This window comes from Leptonychotes weddellii, chromosome 8 (assembly GCF_054177405.1).
Source record: "Leptonychotes weddellii isolate Sample4059 chromosome 8, ASM5417740v2, whole genome shotgun sequence".
NCBI lineage: Eukaryota > Metazoa > Chordata > Mammalia > Carnivora > Phocidae > Leptonychotes > Leptonychotes weddellii.
In genome coordinates this window covers 112,592,186-112,608,001 of record NC_138376.1, presented here as the reverse complement: position 1 = coordinate 112,608,001, position 15,816 = coordinate 112,592,186, and the positions used below count along the sequence as shown (strand labels likewise).

The 15,816-nt window shown below is 37.2% G+C and overlaps 1 protein-coding gene across 9 annotated transcripts in view; it reads left to right on the top strand.

The window, feature by feature from the left end:
* Positions 1–15,495, top strand: part of SHPRH (SNF2 histone linker PHD RING helicase) — a 96,537-nt gene extending 81,042 nt beyond the window's left edge. For 7 of the 9 annotated variants that reach the window (XM_081829102.1, XM_081829105.1, XM_081829103.1 and 4 more), the window contains 5 exons: positions 2,478–2,570; positions 3,273–3,359; positions 4,124–4,302; positions 9,469–9,549; positions 10,714–15,495. In XM_081829102.1, the coding sequence (XP_081685228.1) occupies positions 2,478–2,570; positions 3,273–3,359; positions 4,124–4,302; positions 9,469–9,549; positions 10,714–10,810 (537 nt within the window). In that variant the 3' untranslated portion in view covers positions 10,811–15,495. Of the gene's footprint in view, positions 1–2,477; positions 2,571–3,272; positions 3,360–4,123; positions 4,303–9,468; positions 9,550–10,641 lie in introns of all 9 variants that reach the window. The other 2 variants (XM_081829107.1, XM_081829108.1) reach the window with 2 other exon arrangements.
* The last annotated feature ends 321 nt before the right edge of the window (positions 15,496–15,816 follow it).

The window sequence follows — 15,816 nt, the reverse complement described above, 5'->3', positions numbered from 1 at the left end:
CGCATCGGGCTCCCTGCTCAGCGGGAAGCCTGCTTCTCCCTCTCCCACTCCCCCTGCTTGTGTTCCCTCTCTAGCTGTCTCTCTCTATGTCAAATAAATAAATAAAATCTTTAAAAAAAAAAAAAATGTCTCCAAGTAGTCTAAAATAGGAAATCTTTTGTCCTGACAGAAACTTAACCTAAACACAGTGGCCTAACATAAGGATTTTGCATTTATTGGATTTGTTTTTTAAAATTACGCAGAGCATGCATGCTCAAACCAAGACCTGCCAATATACATGGGCCACCCACTAAGAAGTCCATCCATTGTTCTCATTCTCAGTAACCGCTTCTGCCCAAGTGGAAGAAAAGGGGTATTAAGGTAGTCTCACCCCCCCATGTAGCTTTATGCCAAGCAGAGCTTTGGATTTCTACACTTCTTATTATAGCTTTATGCCAAGCAGAGCTTTGGATTTCTACACTTCTTATTATTATTCTTTCATAGTGGCAGTAACTGGACTAGGACCAAATGGTTCCAAGCTGTGACATTTGCAAGGGATCATTGAAAGCTACCACTGAACTGTCCAAACTTTGATAAAAGCGAATGTTCTGGTCTTTTTCTTCCCAGAGTTAGCACTCTAGTTTGGAATGTTGCTTATAAAAGGTTATTATTATTATGTTTTCTTTTGAACTTTTCATAAGAAGCAGCTTAATAGATGGAAGGTTTTATAGTTATTATGGTATTTCATTTGAAAATATTTTTGAAAATGAGACCTTGCAAGGGATATGAATGTTTCTACCTGAACTCATTAAACAATATTTCATGCTGATTTCCTGCTTTCTCTCATTTGAGATAATTTTGCTCTATTTAAGACACTTTTTAGACTGAAACAGATCCTTTATATTTTTTAACCTTTCAAGTATAATTGGCAATCTGCATACCAGAGAAATAATTATGTAGACTCAGGATTTTAGTATTAGGGTTTTAAAACTTCTTCCATAATTCTGTCTTGCTAACTTAAAGTTGATATTCCTTTCTTGTTTCATTTACATATTTTACCTTTGATGTCTCTGTGTAAAAGTGGTGCGAGGAGTCGGTTTGAGGAGAAGAGTAATGCTGCTGTGAGAATATTTTTACTTCTTTTTGGTTAGATTTGCCCCCCTTGCGAGATTATCTGTGTCATTATCTGTGCTCGTATTTAATGTCTTAGAAAGATAATAAGTTGCTGAGTATCTACTCTGCCAAGTGTTGAGTTAAATGCTATACATGAATTGTGCAAGACTGTTGAACCACAGATCTGTACCTCTGAAACAAATAATGCAATATATGTTAAGAAAAAAAAAAAGAAAAAGATAGCAGGAGGGAAAGAATGAAGGGGGGGAAATCGGAGGGGGAGATGAACCATGAGAGACTATGGACTCTGAAAAACAAACTGAGGGTTCTAGAGGGGAAAGGTGTTGGGAGGATGGGTTAGTCTGGTGATGGGTATTAAAGAGGGCACGTTCTGCATGGAGCACTGGGTGTTATGCACAATCACGGAACACTGCATCAAAAACTAATGATGTAATGTATGGTAATTAATAACAATAAAAAATTTTTTAAAATTCAATAAAATAAAAAAAAATGCTATACATGTATTTCTCATTTAACCATCACAGCAATCTTTGGAAATAGAATTATCCTCCCTATTTGGCAGATGAGGCAGCTAAGCCTTGGAAAGGTTAGTTTGCAAAATACAGAACTGGCTGATCAATTTTGAATTTAGATTTTTCTCAAAATCCCATGCCCTTAATATCTTCATGTCATGCCATCTCCCAGAACATTCCAGGAGGAAAACTTTCAATGAAGGCTACAAAAACATTTGCTCATTTCCTCATTTTGTTATTTCTTCATTTTTTTTTCCTTTTCATACTTTTATGATGGAAATGATTATGGAAAATGCAAAAACCACTCACTGAGTGTTTATCTAGCTTTGTAGAAATCTGCTGCTGTCCAAGTGGATGTCATGTGTACCTCTGTCACTATCCTTTGTAATTCCCTTGCAGGAAAGGATCCTTGCTGGGTTGGATCCTTCAGTTTGCTTATGTTGGAATTTTGGAATTTTGATTCATTGTATTCTTAACATTTCTAATGCCCTGATATCTGAAGTGAAGAGTGTTTTTAATATAAATTGTGCTTATCTAAAATAACAAAATCTTATAACTACAAATCCTAACCACTTTAACCTAAAAATCTTCTTTTCGGGATCATAGCACTGTATGACTTTCTAATGTGTTTCATATTCAGTTTTCCTGGTGTGTAAGTTCTACAGCTTCTACAGTTTGAGGCTAAAGAAAATTTCCAGCAAATACAAAGTAAAGAGCACACACATACTCACCTGATAGTTTGTTTTGATGCACATGTAGTTTTGGTAATACAAGTGGTTTATATTGGTTTTCCTTTCCACTATAAACTAGATTTTATTTGGTAGTGATGTGTCTTCTTGTTTGTGTTCAAAGGGCAGCCATTCTACAAAAGTGGAAGCTGTGGTCAGAACTCTGATGAGAATCCACCTTAGAGACCCAGGCGCTAAAGCACTCGTCTTCTCAACGGTACAGTCAACGTTTTCATCCTGAGTCTTAGCTCGCACTGGCTTTCTGTCTCTAATCAGTTTATATCTGAGAACTCATGTTTAATATTCACCCTAATATAGTTGAGATTTAGAATTACTGCTAGTTTATCCATGTTCGTTTTTTTTTTCGTCCATAGGATAGAATTATTTTTAGAGAAATTTGGTGGTGTTTTACAAGGCAATTTCTATAGCTACATTTCCTGTTAATATGTTTTATGGGGAATTTCTAATATTAATATGTTAAAAATTAGAATCTATAACCTTGGAAGTCTCATTTCACAAGTGAAATTGGTCATTTGAGAAAAAGAAAGTTAAAGTAACCCACTGAATAAAATACCGAGTAAAAATTCTAGTTTTTATTTTTAAAAGGTAAGCAACTATATCCATTAAGCACTCCATTATTTATTTTCTATTATTTATGTTTATCTTAATTCAGTTCCCAAAGATACCCATGTCTTTTACCCTCTCTTTAACCAGCATGTGATTTAAAACAAATGGGGGAGGGGGACCACTTCCAATTTGGTAGTATGAAATACTGTTGATGGAACCACATTTGAAGGTTTGTTTTTATATTTTCTTAATTCTGAGGTACAAAGTTATTTAGATTTAGTCCCTTTTCAACTCCTTTTTATATGAAAGCTATGTGTAAATATTTGTTTTCTTATTGTTTTATGTGTTCTAGTGGCAAGATGTATTAGATATTATTTCAAAAGCCCTCACTGACAACAACATGGAATTTGCTCAGATCAGTCGTGTTAAGACATTTCAGGTATGTCAAGAAGATTTTTCTTGCTTTGAGGTGGGGGGGGGGCGGTGGTTGGATTTAGTTGCAAATTGAAACTGCTATTCATAGCTTACTTGCATTTATTGTCTTGTGTAAGGGTTTCAGTTATTGATTCATTATAAAATTAACATCAAAAGCAAAGTAGCGAAACTGTAATTACTTTCTATCCATTTATACCCATAGCAAGATCATTTTTTTTAAAGATCTTGTGACTTGAGGTTGTTTGCTTCTCTAGAGGAAAAGATGGCCTATGATACACCTGTTGAATGGACAGGGCCCTCATGCTGGGATTAGGTCCTCAAGACACTGCCAGGCAAAACTCCATATGGTCAAATTCCTTATGCTACACTGAGCACAACAACAGGCGCAACCCTAAGAGACAAAAACAGAAAGACCAAGTGGAAACGTAGCAGATTCATGTCTCTGATCTCCTCCTCACTCTGACACACTCTTTCTCATTCTCTCTCTTTTTTCCAAGCTCATGTAGTTTAATTTGCATACATCATGCACATGTATCTTGTGCTTCCACTGTATCAGAAAAAAACAAGAGAGTTTATGTGACACTTCTCCTCATGAAGTCAGGCAACAAGTTTGCATTTTCTAAAATTGATGATTTTACATTTTATTGTCTTAATTGTTACATTTCACAATGACCTGGATGCTATTAGGCTTCTTAATATGAACTACAATATACTGCTCTTATTTTTAAGTGATCCAACTGAAATTTAAATGTACCTTTCTTTTCTTAGGAGAACCTTTCAGCATTTAAACATGATCCTCAAATCAATATTCTGCTGCTGCCCCTGCACACTGGTTCTAATGGATTAACTATCATTGAAGCAACTCATGTTCTCTTGGTGGAGCCCATATTGAACCCTGCCCATGAGCTTCAGGCCATTGGAAGGGTGCACCGAATTGGACAAACAAAGTAAGGACTAAAATTAGCATCAGTTACATTTGCTTCAAGTTTCTAAGATACAAGTCGGTATTTAAACTCTTCATTTATGTTCATTATAACCTATTCATTTTTAATCACTTATTTATTAAATTTTCAAGTATATGACCAAAAGACATTTTGAGATTTCCAACTCTCCCTCCTCCAAACAGCAAATCCCCGAATTCTCCCAGATTTTTGTCTTCCCTCCTTCAGTCTACCTGATCACTTCATCAAAACAGTTTCTTTTTTTTTTTTTTTAAAGATTTTATTTATTTATTTGCGAGAGAGAATGAGAGACAGAGAGCACGAGAGGGAGGAGGGTCAGAGGGAGAAGCAGACTCCCCGCTGAGCAGGGAGCCCGATGCGGGACTCGATCCCAGGACTCCAGGATCATGACCTGAGCCGAAGGCAGTCGCTTAACCGACTGAGCCACCCAGGCGCCCACCAAAACAGTTTCTTAAAATATTTAAGATAGCTGCGAGTTGAAGGCATCCATCATGACTTTGAGAAGAATTGATTTTTGATTGTCTAAAGTAGCCTGTATTTAAAAGAAGGCATAACTCATTCATGACTCCTTTTTAAATTCTTCCCCTTAGAAAAAGACAGTCCCTTGGGTCTATTCTAAGAGTTAATTAGATTTAGTTTAGGCCCAGCCTAATACTGGGCCCAAACCTAGTGGTGTATATTGTGTAATATCTACTACTTTTATTCAAATATCAGAATAGACAGTTATCCTTCATAAGACCTCTTAGATGTATTACCTCCTAGATGTTAGCTGCCTTGAATATTTAAAAAAATGCACACTGAGTACTCATTAAATAAATATTGAGTGAACTATTTGTCACTCATTACACTAGATACTGAAGACTCAAATTGAGTAAGACATAATCTGCTCCCCCAAGGAGGTCACTGTGTAGTACAAGAAATATTGCAGTAGAGTGTGAAAAAATAGAAGTACTATGGTAATAAAGAAGGGAGTGATTGGTTGTGCCTAGAGAGTCAGGGAAGGCTTCATTAGGTTGAGTCTTGAAGGACTAATTATTTCAAAGCTGGGCTGAAAAAGGGTACTCACACAGCCAAAGAGAGTTGCATGTACAGGAACACAAGAGATAAACACCATGATATTTCCAGGGACTAGAAGGAGTTTGGAATTGCTGGGGTATAGAGTATGTGGAGAAGAGTGACAGGAAATGCCATCTTATATGACATACTCAAAAAACTGGGATTGCTCTGTAAGCAATTGCCAAGAGAACAAATTAGGACTTTAATTTTCAGCAGAAAAGAGACATGTTCATCAAACAAACCTGTAGTAAAATATGGCAAAGTAACATAAATGTAATAAACGCACTCTTGTTCTAAGTACTATCAAGTGTCATTTAAAATGCAGCTTTATCTTATTTGGTTGGTGTTTTGGGGTTTTTGTTTTGTTTTGTTTTTTCTTATATTTTTAAACATTGCTTTCTGATCAGTGTTTTCCAAAGCATAGACTGGATTCAACTCAGATGTAAGACCACAGTCTAAAAAGGCCATTCAACACTACCTGACAGTCCTACTATGCTTCCCTAGTAGATAGATTCTTCCACTTTCTGAAGAGACTATCTTAAAAGTCTTCTGTAACCACTGCCCCACCGATGACAGTCTTGCCTCATACGTAGAAAACAGATGAAGTCCAATTTGAAGCATCTCATCTTTTTATCACCAGCTTGAACAGTCTACCTGCATCAATACCCACATACTTCATTCAGTAAATTTTTATTGAACACCTTCTGAGATGCCCTCATGGAACCTAAATTCTAGTTACGACAGTTGGTAGAGAGACAGATAGTAAACAATAACATAAGTGAAATATATGCTATGTTAGGAGCTGGAAAAGTAGAGCAGGGTAAGGAGGATTAAGAGTGCATTTGGCTAGGGGCCCCTGAGTGGCCCAGTTGGTTAAATGTCTGACTCTTGATCTCAGCTCAGGTCTTGATCTCTCTTTTAAAAAAAAAAAAAAAGTACATTTGAGCAGGATAGCATGAAAGATTTTTTTTTTTTTTTTTTGAGAGGGAGAGAAAGCGGGGTTGGGAGCAGAGGGAGAGGGAGAATCTTCAGCAGGCTCCATGGAGCCAACGCGGGGCTCCACCATGACCTGAGCCAAAATTAAGAGTCGGAAGTTTAACCCACTGAGCCACCCAGCATGCAAGATTTTTATGGGGAAGTTAACATCTGAACAAAGACTTGAAAGGGATGAGAAAGCCGTGCACATGTCATGGGGAATAATATTCAAGCAGCACACTCAGTGCAAAGACCCTGTCAGGAGTATACCTGGTATGTTTGAGAAATAGCAAGAAGCCAGAGTTGCTGAAGCAGAATAAGCAGAGAAGAGAAGTGGGAGGTGAAGTCAGAGAGCCAGTAGGAGAGGGGATTTTATAGGGCCTAGAAGGTCACCATGAGGACCTTGCTTTCACTGTGTATGAGATAGGGAGCCAACAGAAGGCTTTGAGCGGAGAAGCAACAAGTCCTAACTTAAGTTTTGAGAGACTCATTCTGAGTGCTCTGTTCAAGACCAGGGGAGTAGAAGCAGGGAGAACAGTTAGGAGGCTGTTGTGTAGTCCTGGTAAGAGTTAAAGGTGACTTGGACCATGGTAGCAGCAGTGGAAATGGTGAGAAGTGGTCAGCATATTTTAAGGGTAGAACCAATAGTTATTGTGGACAGACTGGACATGGGATGTGAGCAAGTCAAGGTCAATGCCGTGGTTTTTTGACCTAGACAACTGAAAGGATGAAGTAGCCTTCAGCTGAGTTGGGGAAGACTACAGGGTAGAGCAGGTTTGGTGAGGGGAAAACAGAAACTTATTTTAAATAGAAATTTGAGATGTTTATCTGATATTTATTAGACAAATGGAGATAGATATTCTGTAATTGGATATATAAGTCTCGAGTTCAGGAGAAGTCTGTGCTAGAGATACATTTGAAAATCAACAGCATGAAAATGGTATTTTTAAGTCACAGGACTGAGTGAGATGACCTAGGGAATAGGTGTGGGTAGAGAAGAGGACCAAAGACTGGACTCCAGAGCACACCAAAGTTAAGGGCTGTGGGAGAGGAGAAGGAACCAGCCAAGGTAACAGATAAAGATCAAACAATGAATTGGGAAGAAAACCAGAAGAAAGAGGTTCCTGGGAGTCAAGTAAAGAAATGTAATTCAAGAAGGATATGACCGACTATATTTCATGTACTGTTAAAATGTCAAGTAAGATAAAGATTGAGAATTAACCCTTAGATTTAGCAGCATGGAAATCGAAACCAGTTTTGGTAGTGATTTGACTATAAGAGAGAATAGGCTTTTATTTATTTATTAATAAACACTTATCTAACAGAGAGGGGTTAAGTAACTTGTCCAGGGTCACATAGCTAGCAGAAGTGGTGGCGGGTTTCAAACACAGCTGCTCTGCCTCCCCAGCCCCTCCTTTTAAGCACAGTGCTCTGCTGCCTCTGCATCGCTGGTAGGACTCGGATTTTGAGCATTTTTGCTGCAAAGAGCAGAGAAAAGGAAGAGCATGAGATCAAGAGATTTTGTTATTGTTTCCTTTCATGTGGGAGAAATAATGGAGTGATTCATTAGAAACTGAGGACTAGTTAAGCAAGAGAGAGGAGAGAGTGCCAGAATAATGCTCGAGTGCAAGCCTTGCTTGTAGGAAGGGGTACGGATATTTCCTCTGTAGCAATAAGCAGGAAGGCACAGTATGTTCCTTCCCTTTTATTACAGTGGGAGAAGTGTCCCTTTTCTTTCAAAAGCCAGCCATTCCACTTGTCATGGGTCCCATCCCTTCTCAAGGACATTGCTCTTGTAAGACATGACCACATAAGTATGGCTTCATATCATCTGTCTTTAGAAACCCCCCTCCATTCCACCTCCACCCCCACGTCCTTCCCCCTCCCCCTCAGCCTTCCTGGTTGGGTTTTTGCCCTCACTGTGCCACTGAAATGAGCTTCATAATGTTATTGACCGACTTCTTGCCAGTGGTCCCTGAGGGTTTTGTACTCACCTGCACTTCCTAGATGAGCTTATCCAGTCCCAGAGCTTTAAGTAGCATTTATATGTGGATGACTCTCAGACATACGTCCCCAGTCCAGACATGCCCCTTCAGCTCCTGTCTCAGACTCACATACCCATTTCTGTTGCTTCACACATATCTGGATTCCACCTCCCCTTGGATACCTAGATAATGGAAAACTCAGGTTTAACATGGTAAAAGAAAGTGTATTCCTACTGCACTCCCACCCACCCCCACCCTCCCCATCTTATAATCTGACTCTCTCATCTGTAGTTCCTCAGACCATAAATCCAGGACTTTTCCCTACTTCCTCTCTTCGTGCCACACATCCAAACCATCACTGAAGTCTTGCCAACTCTACCTGCCAAAGATATTCCAGACCGTCTGCTACTTACTGTTTCCACTGATAAAACCAGAGCACAGCCCACCCTCTTAGTTGGACTCCTACAGAACTCCTTAACTGGCTTCTTGGCCTTCACTTTTGCTACCTAACAGTCCATCCCCCAAGCAGCAGCCAAAGGGATGTCTAAAGTATAATCCAGTATTAAGTCAAATCACACATAAAACCCACAGATGGCTTCCCCTCAGTACCACGATAAAATCCAGATTCCTGCCATATCCCTCCAGACCCTACGTGATCTGCTCCCTGCCCACTCTCCAGTCTCACTTCTACTCTCTACCCCTCCATTACAACACACTTCTGCCATGCGAGGCTTCTTTCTGCCCTTCGAACATTTTAAGCTTGTTCCAAGCATGTTCTCTTCCCAAGAGCTTGCATTTATTTATTGTTGCTTCTGTTTGGATGCTCTTTCTGCTTCTTGGCTTATTAGCAGCCTCATTCCCATCAGTCATGTTTCAACTCAGATGTTAGCTTCCTTGTGGCGTTATCTGTACCATCCAGTTTATGTGTTTATTGTGTCTCCCCTCATTAGAATGTTAGTTCATTAAAACTAGTTTGTTTTATTCACTGCTGACCACCCCCTTCCCAGCTCCTTGATTAGTATCGGCCACAGTGGGTGCCACATGACTGATGAATATAGCGTATAATATGTGAAGTCTTATTTGTTCTAAATGGTTTTAGATGTTTTTAAACTTATCATTATTATGTACCTTCTAGACCTACTATTGTACACAGATTCTTAATTAAGGCAACAATAGAAGAAAGAATGCAAGCAATGCTGAAAACTGCTGAGAAGAGGTAGGTAACAATCTCCTACAAGCTGATGGGTGTTTCCTGTTTATATAAGGTTATGCACGTGTTTGGGACTTCTTCAATTAGATGACCAGATACTTTTTAAAAGCAAGATAGGACATTTTACCTATCTAAAATTTCCCAGTTAATGCTCTAGACATCCTATATTTGATTTCATTTATTAATAGGGATTGTAAAGTTTAAAAATATTTAAACTGCCCTACATTTCTTTGCCATATTGGATTACTTTTTAAAGAAATCTATCTTTATGCCCATCCTAAAAGCCTTAGTCTGATATCTGTAAAAGGAAACTTACAGTGTTGCTTTATACATCACACATGTTAGTCACATGCACATAGGAAGATCTGGACTTAAAACTCAGCTGGTGATTTTGATATTTGTTCCAAAGGCAGAACAGAAGCAGAGAGACCAGAGTAGCCTTAATTTTAAAAACTTAACTTTAGAATTATAAAACTTTCTAATATTTATTCCGTAATTTTCTTCCAAGTCATTTTGAAAACATAAACCAATGCTTTACTACATCCTTACGAGATAGGTATGGTTGGCAGATATGGAGGAATGATCCTTGGGGGGATGTCTCTACAGAGGCACTGTGCATAGCAAAGACGCAGTTTGAAACCAGAAATCTCCTTCCATTGGTGGTTTATGGGAAGGAAAGAGTCTACCATGAAAGCCGTTTTCATCAGACATCAAGGTTTCTTATTGTTGATGTTTCCATGTGTAACAGGATTCAGCGATTATAGTTAAGCTGCTTAAATAAAATAGCATTTAGAAGAGCTATCGAAATTCTCTTGAAATACACTAACTTTGGGAAGTAAGAAATTCTAAGGTGAGAGCCTTAGCAGTAGTTGGCATGGGTTTTGTTTCTTTGTTTTAGGAATTGTGGAGAGAAAAGACATTTTATAACAAAGCCTAAAAGTGCTATCCAGAAGTCTTCACTAATTTTGACGAGATCTAACAATGATCCTATCACTGACTTTGTTCTTGGAGGTTCTTGTGGCTCACTTACAAACACTGATGAGGAAATATGTTTTTATAAGAATATTCTTATATCATTATGTCTTAATATTATTATAGGACAAGAGCAAAATATAACACAAATGTAATCATTTATTATTTCTGACTCTACTCACTTGGAAAATCCTACAGTCACACGAACTCATCGGTGAAGCACCCAGAGGCCTCCGTCTTAACCTTGGCTGATCTGGCAGACCTGTTTACCAAAGAAACTGAAGAACTTGAATGAAGTACACTTGGTTCAATCCAGACTTTAATGTATTTAAATTTTTCATAGCTTATAGAGTAAAGTTATAAGTAAAAAATCCAGTAGATGTCAGTAAATACTGTTCTTCATTGAATGAATTTCTTTTTTTAAGTTGTATGGTGTCCTAGTAGTTACTGAGTTCTTTCCAATTATCTTGTTTCCAAAAGATCTATAAAGATTTTTAATTTTACACTCCTAATAGAACATTTATTTTTGTCCCAAAGAATATCTATATCTGATGAGGCAAGGGAATTAAGAGAGGTAATGTGTACTTTTCTTTTGATAAGATCAGTCTTAAAAAGAGTTGAAGTAAGGGAGAGAGTAAACTGGTCTAGTTTCATACCACCTAGTATATTTGACCCACTTAAACTCAGTTTTGGAAGGGCCTTCAGTATCTTTAGCACATGATTCACCAATATCTTGGTAGTAATATTTTAAGTAGATGGTGAATTATATTAACTCCTAGTTATTTGAGTAGCTTTAGACTATAACTCCATGCATACTAACTTTACAGTAATACAATTCCTAATAATAAGTTAATATTAGACAAGTATTTATTTTCTCTATGTTGGTACTAAAAATTGAAACATTGAACACTTTTCTTATTTCTATGATGTGTTTAAGTAATGTCAGTGTAAGCAGTGAACTTTAAATAGCATTTTAAGTGTATCCATGTTTATCATAAAATTATCTAAACTGCTTTCTCTACTTTTAATTTTCCTTATTGTTTTTACATATTTTAAGATTGATGTATCTGTAAATATTGCAATTTTTATAATTTTAGTTCTTAATCATTATAACACACAGGTATGACAGGGTTTTGCTTTTTTTTTTTTTTTTAATCATTATTATACTGATGTCTTGGATTCTTTTCCTTTCCCGTGTTCTTTGGAAACTAGACTTTTAACCACTAGTATCTAAATTTGTGATAATTTGTTATTTTATTTCACTAGGACTTCTCTCAAGGACTAGTATTTGATCTTTGGAACAAGAGAATGTCGTATTTACATAAGCAAATAATTGCAACCGGTAACAACTGAGTGTTTCTTCTTCTGTGAAGAATTAATGGACTTTGAAATCACTAAATAAGGAGTAGCTTGTTTTATCCTAGCCATTTGATGTAATACAAATGTTCTTGTTTTGTTTTCTTTGAGCCTTCAGAGTTTTAAAATGACCCTCAGGACTCATTAGCTCCTACTTAGCTGCCCAGAAAACTGTAATAGAAATATCCCTTCTGTCACATTTGTCCAAGAAGCTTTGGTGCTTAGTTAAGGTGCATTTTCTTATTCTAGGCCTATAGGGTGACATAATTCAACTGAAGAAAACACACACACATTTTTGGTGCTTATTCTTCAGTTGGAGGAAGATATGCATTGATTCTTTTATATGAAATTAAACAAAACTATTATTTTTGTAGCTCTTTACATATTATAAAGAGCTTTCCTGTACATTCACATTTAGCTTTAATTTGCCCAACAATCCTATGAAGTTGATATAACTAATATCATACCTGTTCTAAAGTTAGAGAACCAAGGTTCAGAAATACAGAGAACTGTGTTTGTGACACATAGCAAGGAAACAATGGAGCCCAGGTCCCGTGACTCCCAATCTCATGGTCTTTCTCTAAATCTTATGTCATGCTGATGAGATTCAGAAGGCCCGTGGTTATAATTTAATGATGAGCATATTTCAGTATTTTTGTTTGTTTCCTAGTATTCCTTTTTGAGCTAAAGTTTTAGGGAATACAATTTGATATGCTTCGATTTTGTAAAAAAGGAAAAACTATATATATATATATATACACACACACATATATATATATATGTATGTATACCTATCTGTATTAGAGAAAAACTGTTCTTATTTATTTCTGTAAGATATCATTAATTAAATAAATATTTTAGTGGAAATTGAAATTTGGGGATTTATTAATTTCTGAGCCATACGACATACAGTATATTTTCTTGTTTTTTGTTTTGGTCTCTCAACAAAAGGTGTCAAAATTGTTTATACTATAGAATTCTGTATTTTATAGACATTTATTATTTCTTCAAAACAGTTGTAGCAGTTCTTCCAGACAGTTGTTCAAAACAAATACAGGTCTAATCCCCACATCTTCTTGGCTGCAAACAAAGGACTTTCTTGTTTCCTTCTTCCATCATTTTATATTTTCTGAACTATCATTGTGCTCACAAATAGTTGTTCCGAAGTAGGTGCTGTACTAATGAACCTGTGAGAAAAAACGAGATCGTGCCAGTCCTTAAAGAGCTTAAATGTGTTTGGCTCTGGGGAAGCATTCTCTGTTAAGTGAATCTAAGTGAGCTTAGAGCTTGAAAAGATGGGGTATATACAATGTAAAACACATGTGCCGAATTCCATAATCCTTTGCCTCAAACCCAGATAGCTTCCCTGTTTATTGCAGCTTCAACTTTTCTCTTGGTATGTGATTGCTGCAGAATGATCCATGTGTTTGGTTTTTTAAGGATTCCTTCTTTTCATGTCAATAACAATAAACTAAAAACGATCGACATTTGATAATTGAACATGTAACCACAAATGCTTTACGAATAATTATCAAACTCACAGTACTCATCAAAATATTTAGGAATGGAATTGAGCAATGCATGATTAATTAGTCCTCAACTTAAGCTGCCCTTTCAAGTAGACAAAGGAACAAATAAGTCTTTTGAATATTCTGCTCTCATTTACTAGATATAGTACATTAAAGATTTAGTGTAGGGGCGCCTGGATGGCTCAGTCATTAAGCGTCTGCCTTCGGCTCAGGTCATGATGCCAGGGTCCTGGGATCGGGTCCCACATCGGGCTCCCTGCTCGGCAGGAAGCCTGCTTCTCCCTCTCCCACTCCCCCTGCTTGTGTTCCCTCTCTCATTGTCTCTCTCTGTCAAATACATAAAGTCTTTAAAAATAAAAAATAAAGATTTAATGTGCTTGAATTCTTTGTTCATTAAGCTACAGAATAGACTTTTTGAAATGCAAAAATCACCTATGCTAATGACCGCAGGCTCAGTGGGTAGAGCATGTGAGTCCTAATCTTAGGGTCATGAGTTTGAGCCCCATGTTGTGCATGGAGCCTACTTTAAAAAGTATATTTCGGGGCGCCTGGGTGGCTCAGTTGGTTAAGCGACTGCCTTTGGCTCAGGTCATGATCCTGGAGTCCTGGGATCGAGTCCCGCATCGGGCTCCCTGCTCGGCAGGGGGTCTGCTTCGCCCTCTGACCCTCCCCCCTCTCATGTGCTCTCTCTCTCATGCTCTCTCTCTCTCAAATAAATAAATAAAATCTTACAAAAAAAAGTATCTTTCAGTTTTTCTAGAATTTAAATAAAATACCCCCAATAACATGTCATTTTTAATTTTTAACTGGCATGCCAATATAAAAATGAAATGCCATTAAAACAGTACAGTATAAGCACTGTACTTTGAGCCTGTCTACTCTAGTAAAGGAAATGTAATCTTTAATAATATTTCTTCAAAGTGGAACCAATTAACTATATTTTATAAAATATATGAGGATCTGAATGTAGCTCTGTTACATTGTGAAGCCCACAAGAATGTTACGACATTAAGGGCTGAATATGAACCACTTGAAAGCCTTCCTTTAGAGGAGGAGTTTGCAGGTAACTGATAATCCAAGGAGAATTCCTAGTCTTGTGATAGGTATGCAGTGTTGCATCTGAATTCTAGAACACACTGTATCACATACAGAAAATAACACAAGAACTTAAGTCTTCCCTTGCCTTCAGCCAGCCTTTCAGGGACACGCGTATCATGTCTTTGAAGGTCCCACACCATCCCTTGGATCCTATTCATTATTTAGGATCAGTGACTTAAGACTGTTTTGTTTGCTGAAACTGACCTTTGTTATATTGAAACAATCCTTTGTACTGCAGCTTATATTTGCAACTACTTTTTCTTGCAAACTAGAAATGAAATTTAGCCTCCTTTATCTGTATGATCCTTTGTATTGGTGTCTATTGTTATTAAATTGTTCAGTAACTTTTCTTTCTTCCTATCAAATAACCCATCCCTTTAATCTTTTCTTAAGGGTCTTCCTCCAAAGCCCTTTGGTATCTTTGTCTCCTGGAAACCTGTTCTTATTTATGCTCCACGCCCCTGATACCAAGGACCAATTTTGTATGTGTGAGATCTTTTCAGATCTGTGATTTGTATCCCAGCACCATTCTGATTATTGACCCCTCCAGTGCCTTATAGAGCAAGTATCTGTGCCCAAATCTCCCTAGAAATCTAGTTTCTCCTCACTTTATTAATAATTTATTTAGAGTATGTCTGTGGAGATTACCTGTGTTTAGTTTCTTTGAAGACCATTGAGTTTAAATTTACCACATCCCTAATTCTGTACTCAGAACTACAAAGGCACGTTATGCCCCTTCTGTTTCCCAGCTTCCTATCATCAAATGAGTGCTACATCCAGTTATTTTTTCAGACTCTTCATAAAAACTTCCATTGACTAAGATGAGAGCATTATTGCCTGTTGATTGTGTTGAAAATATTTTCCTTTGGCTGTCACGAAAAGATGTCTTTGGTAAATGCAAACCTGTGTTTAAGAAGAGAATGTATTTTAGTGCCTGATCTGGCTTTGTTGTATCAGAATGTTTGTCAGTGATTAGTTATTAAACTATTAAGCATCATTGTGGAGTGTTGTATTTATTTAAAACTTCCTCAGTGCTTCTCACTTTTTTTTTTAAGTCTCTAATTGATAATCAGGTTACTGCTTTTATTCTGCAGGTGACCATTCTACCCTGCTTCCCACATCACATGATGGCTTACCAGCATGATATGGTACAAATAAATACATAGCACTTCTATCTTCCTATTAAGTTGCTGAGGACGACTCAGATAAGCAGACATCTAATTTATGCAGTAAGTTCTTTTAAAGGGATGATTATTTGTACTCATAATCTTTCTCTATGCATATGGCAAAAGATTATCCAGTTTCATTCTTAAATGGT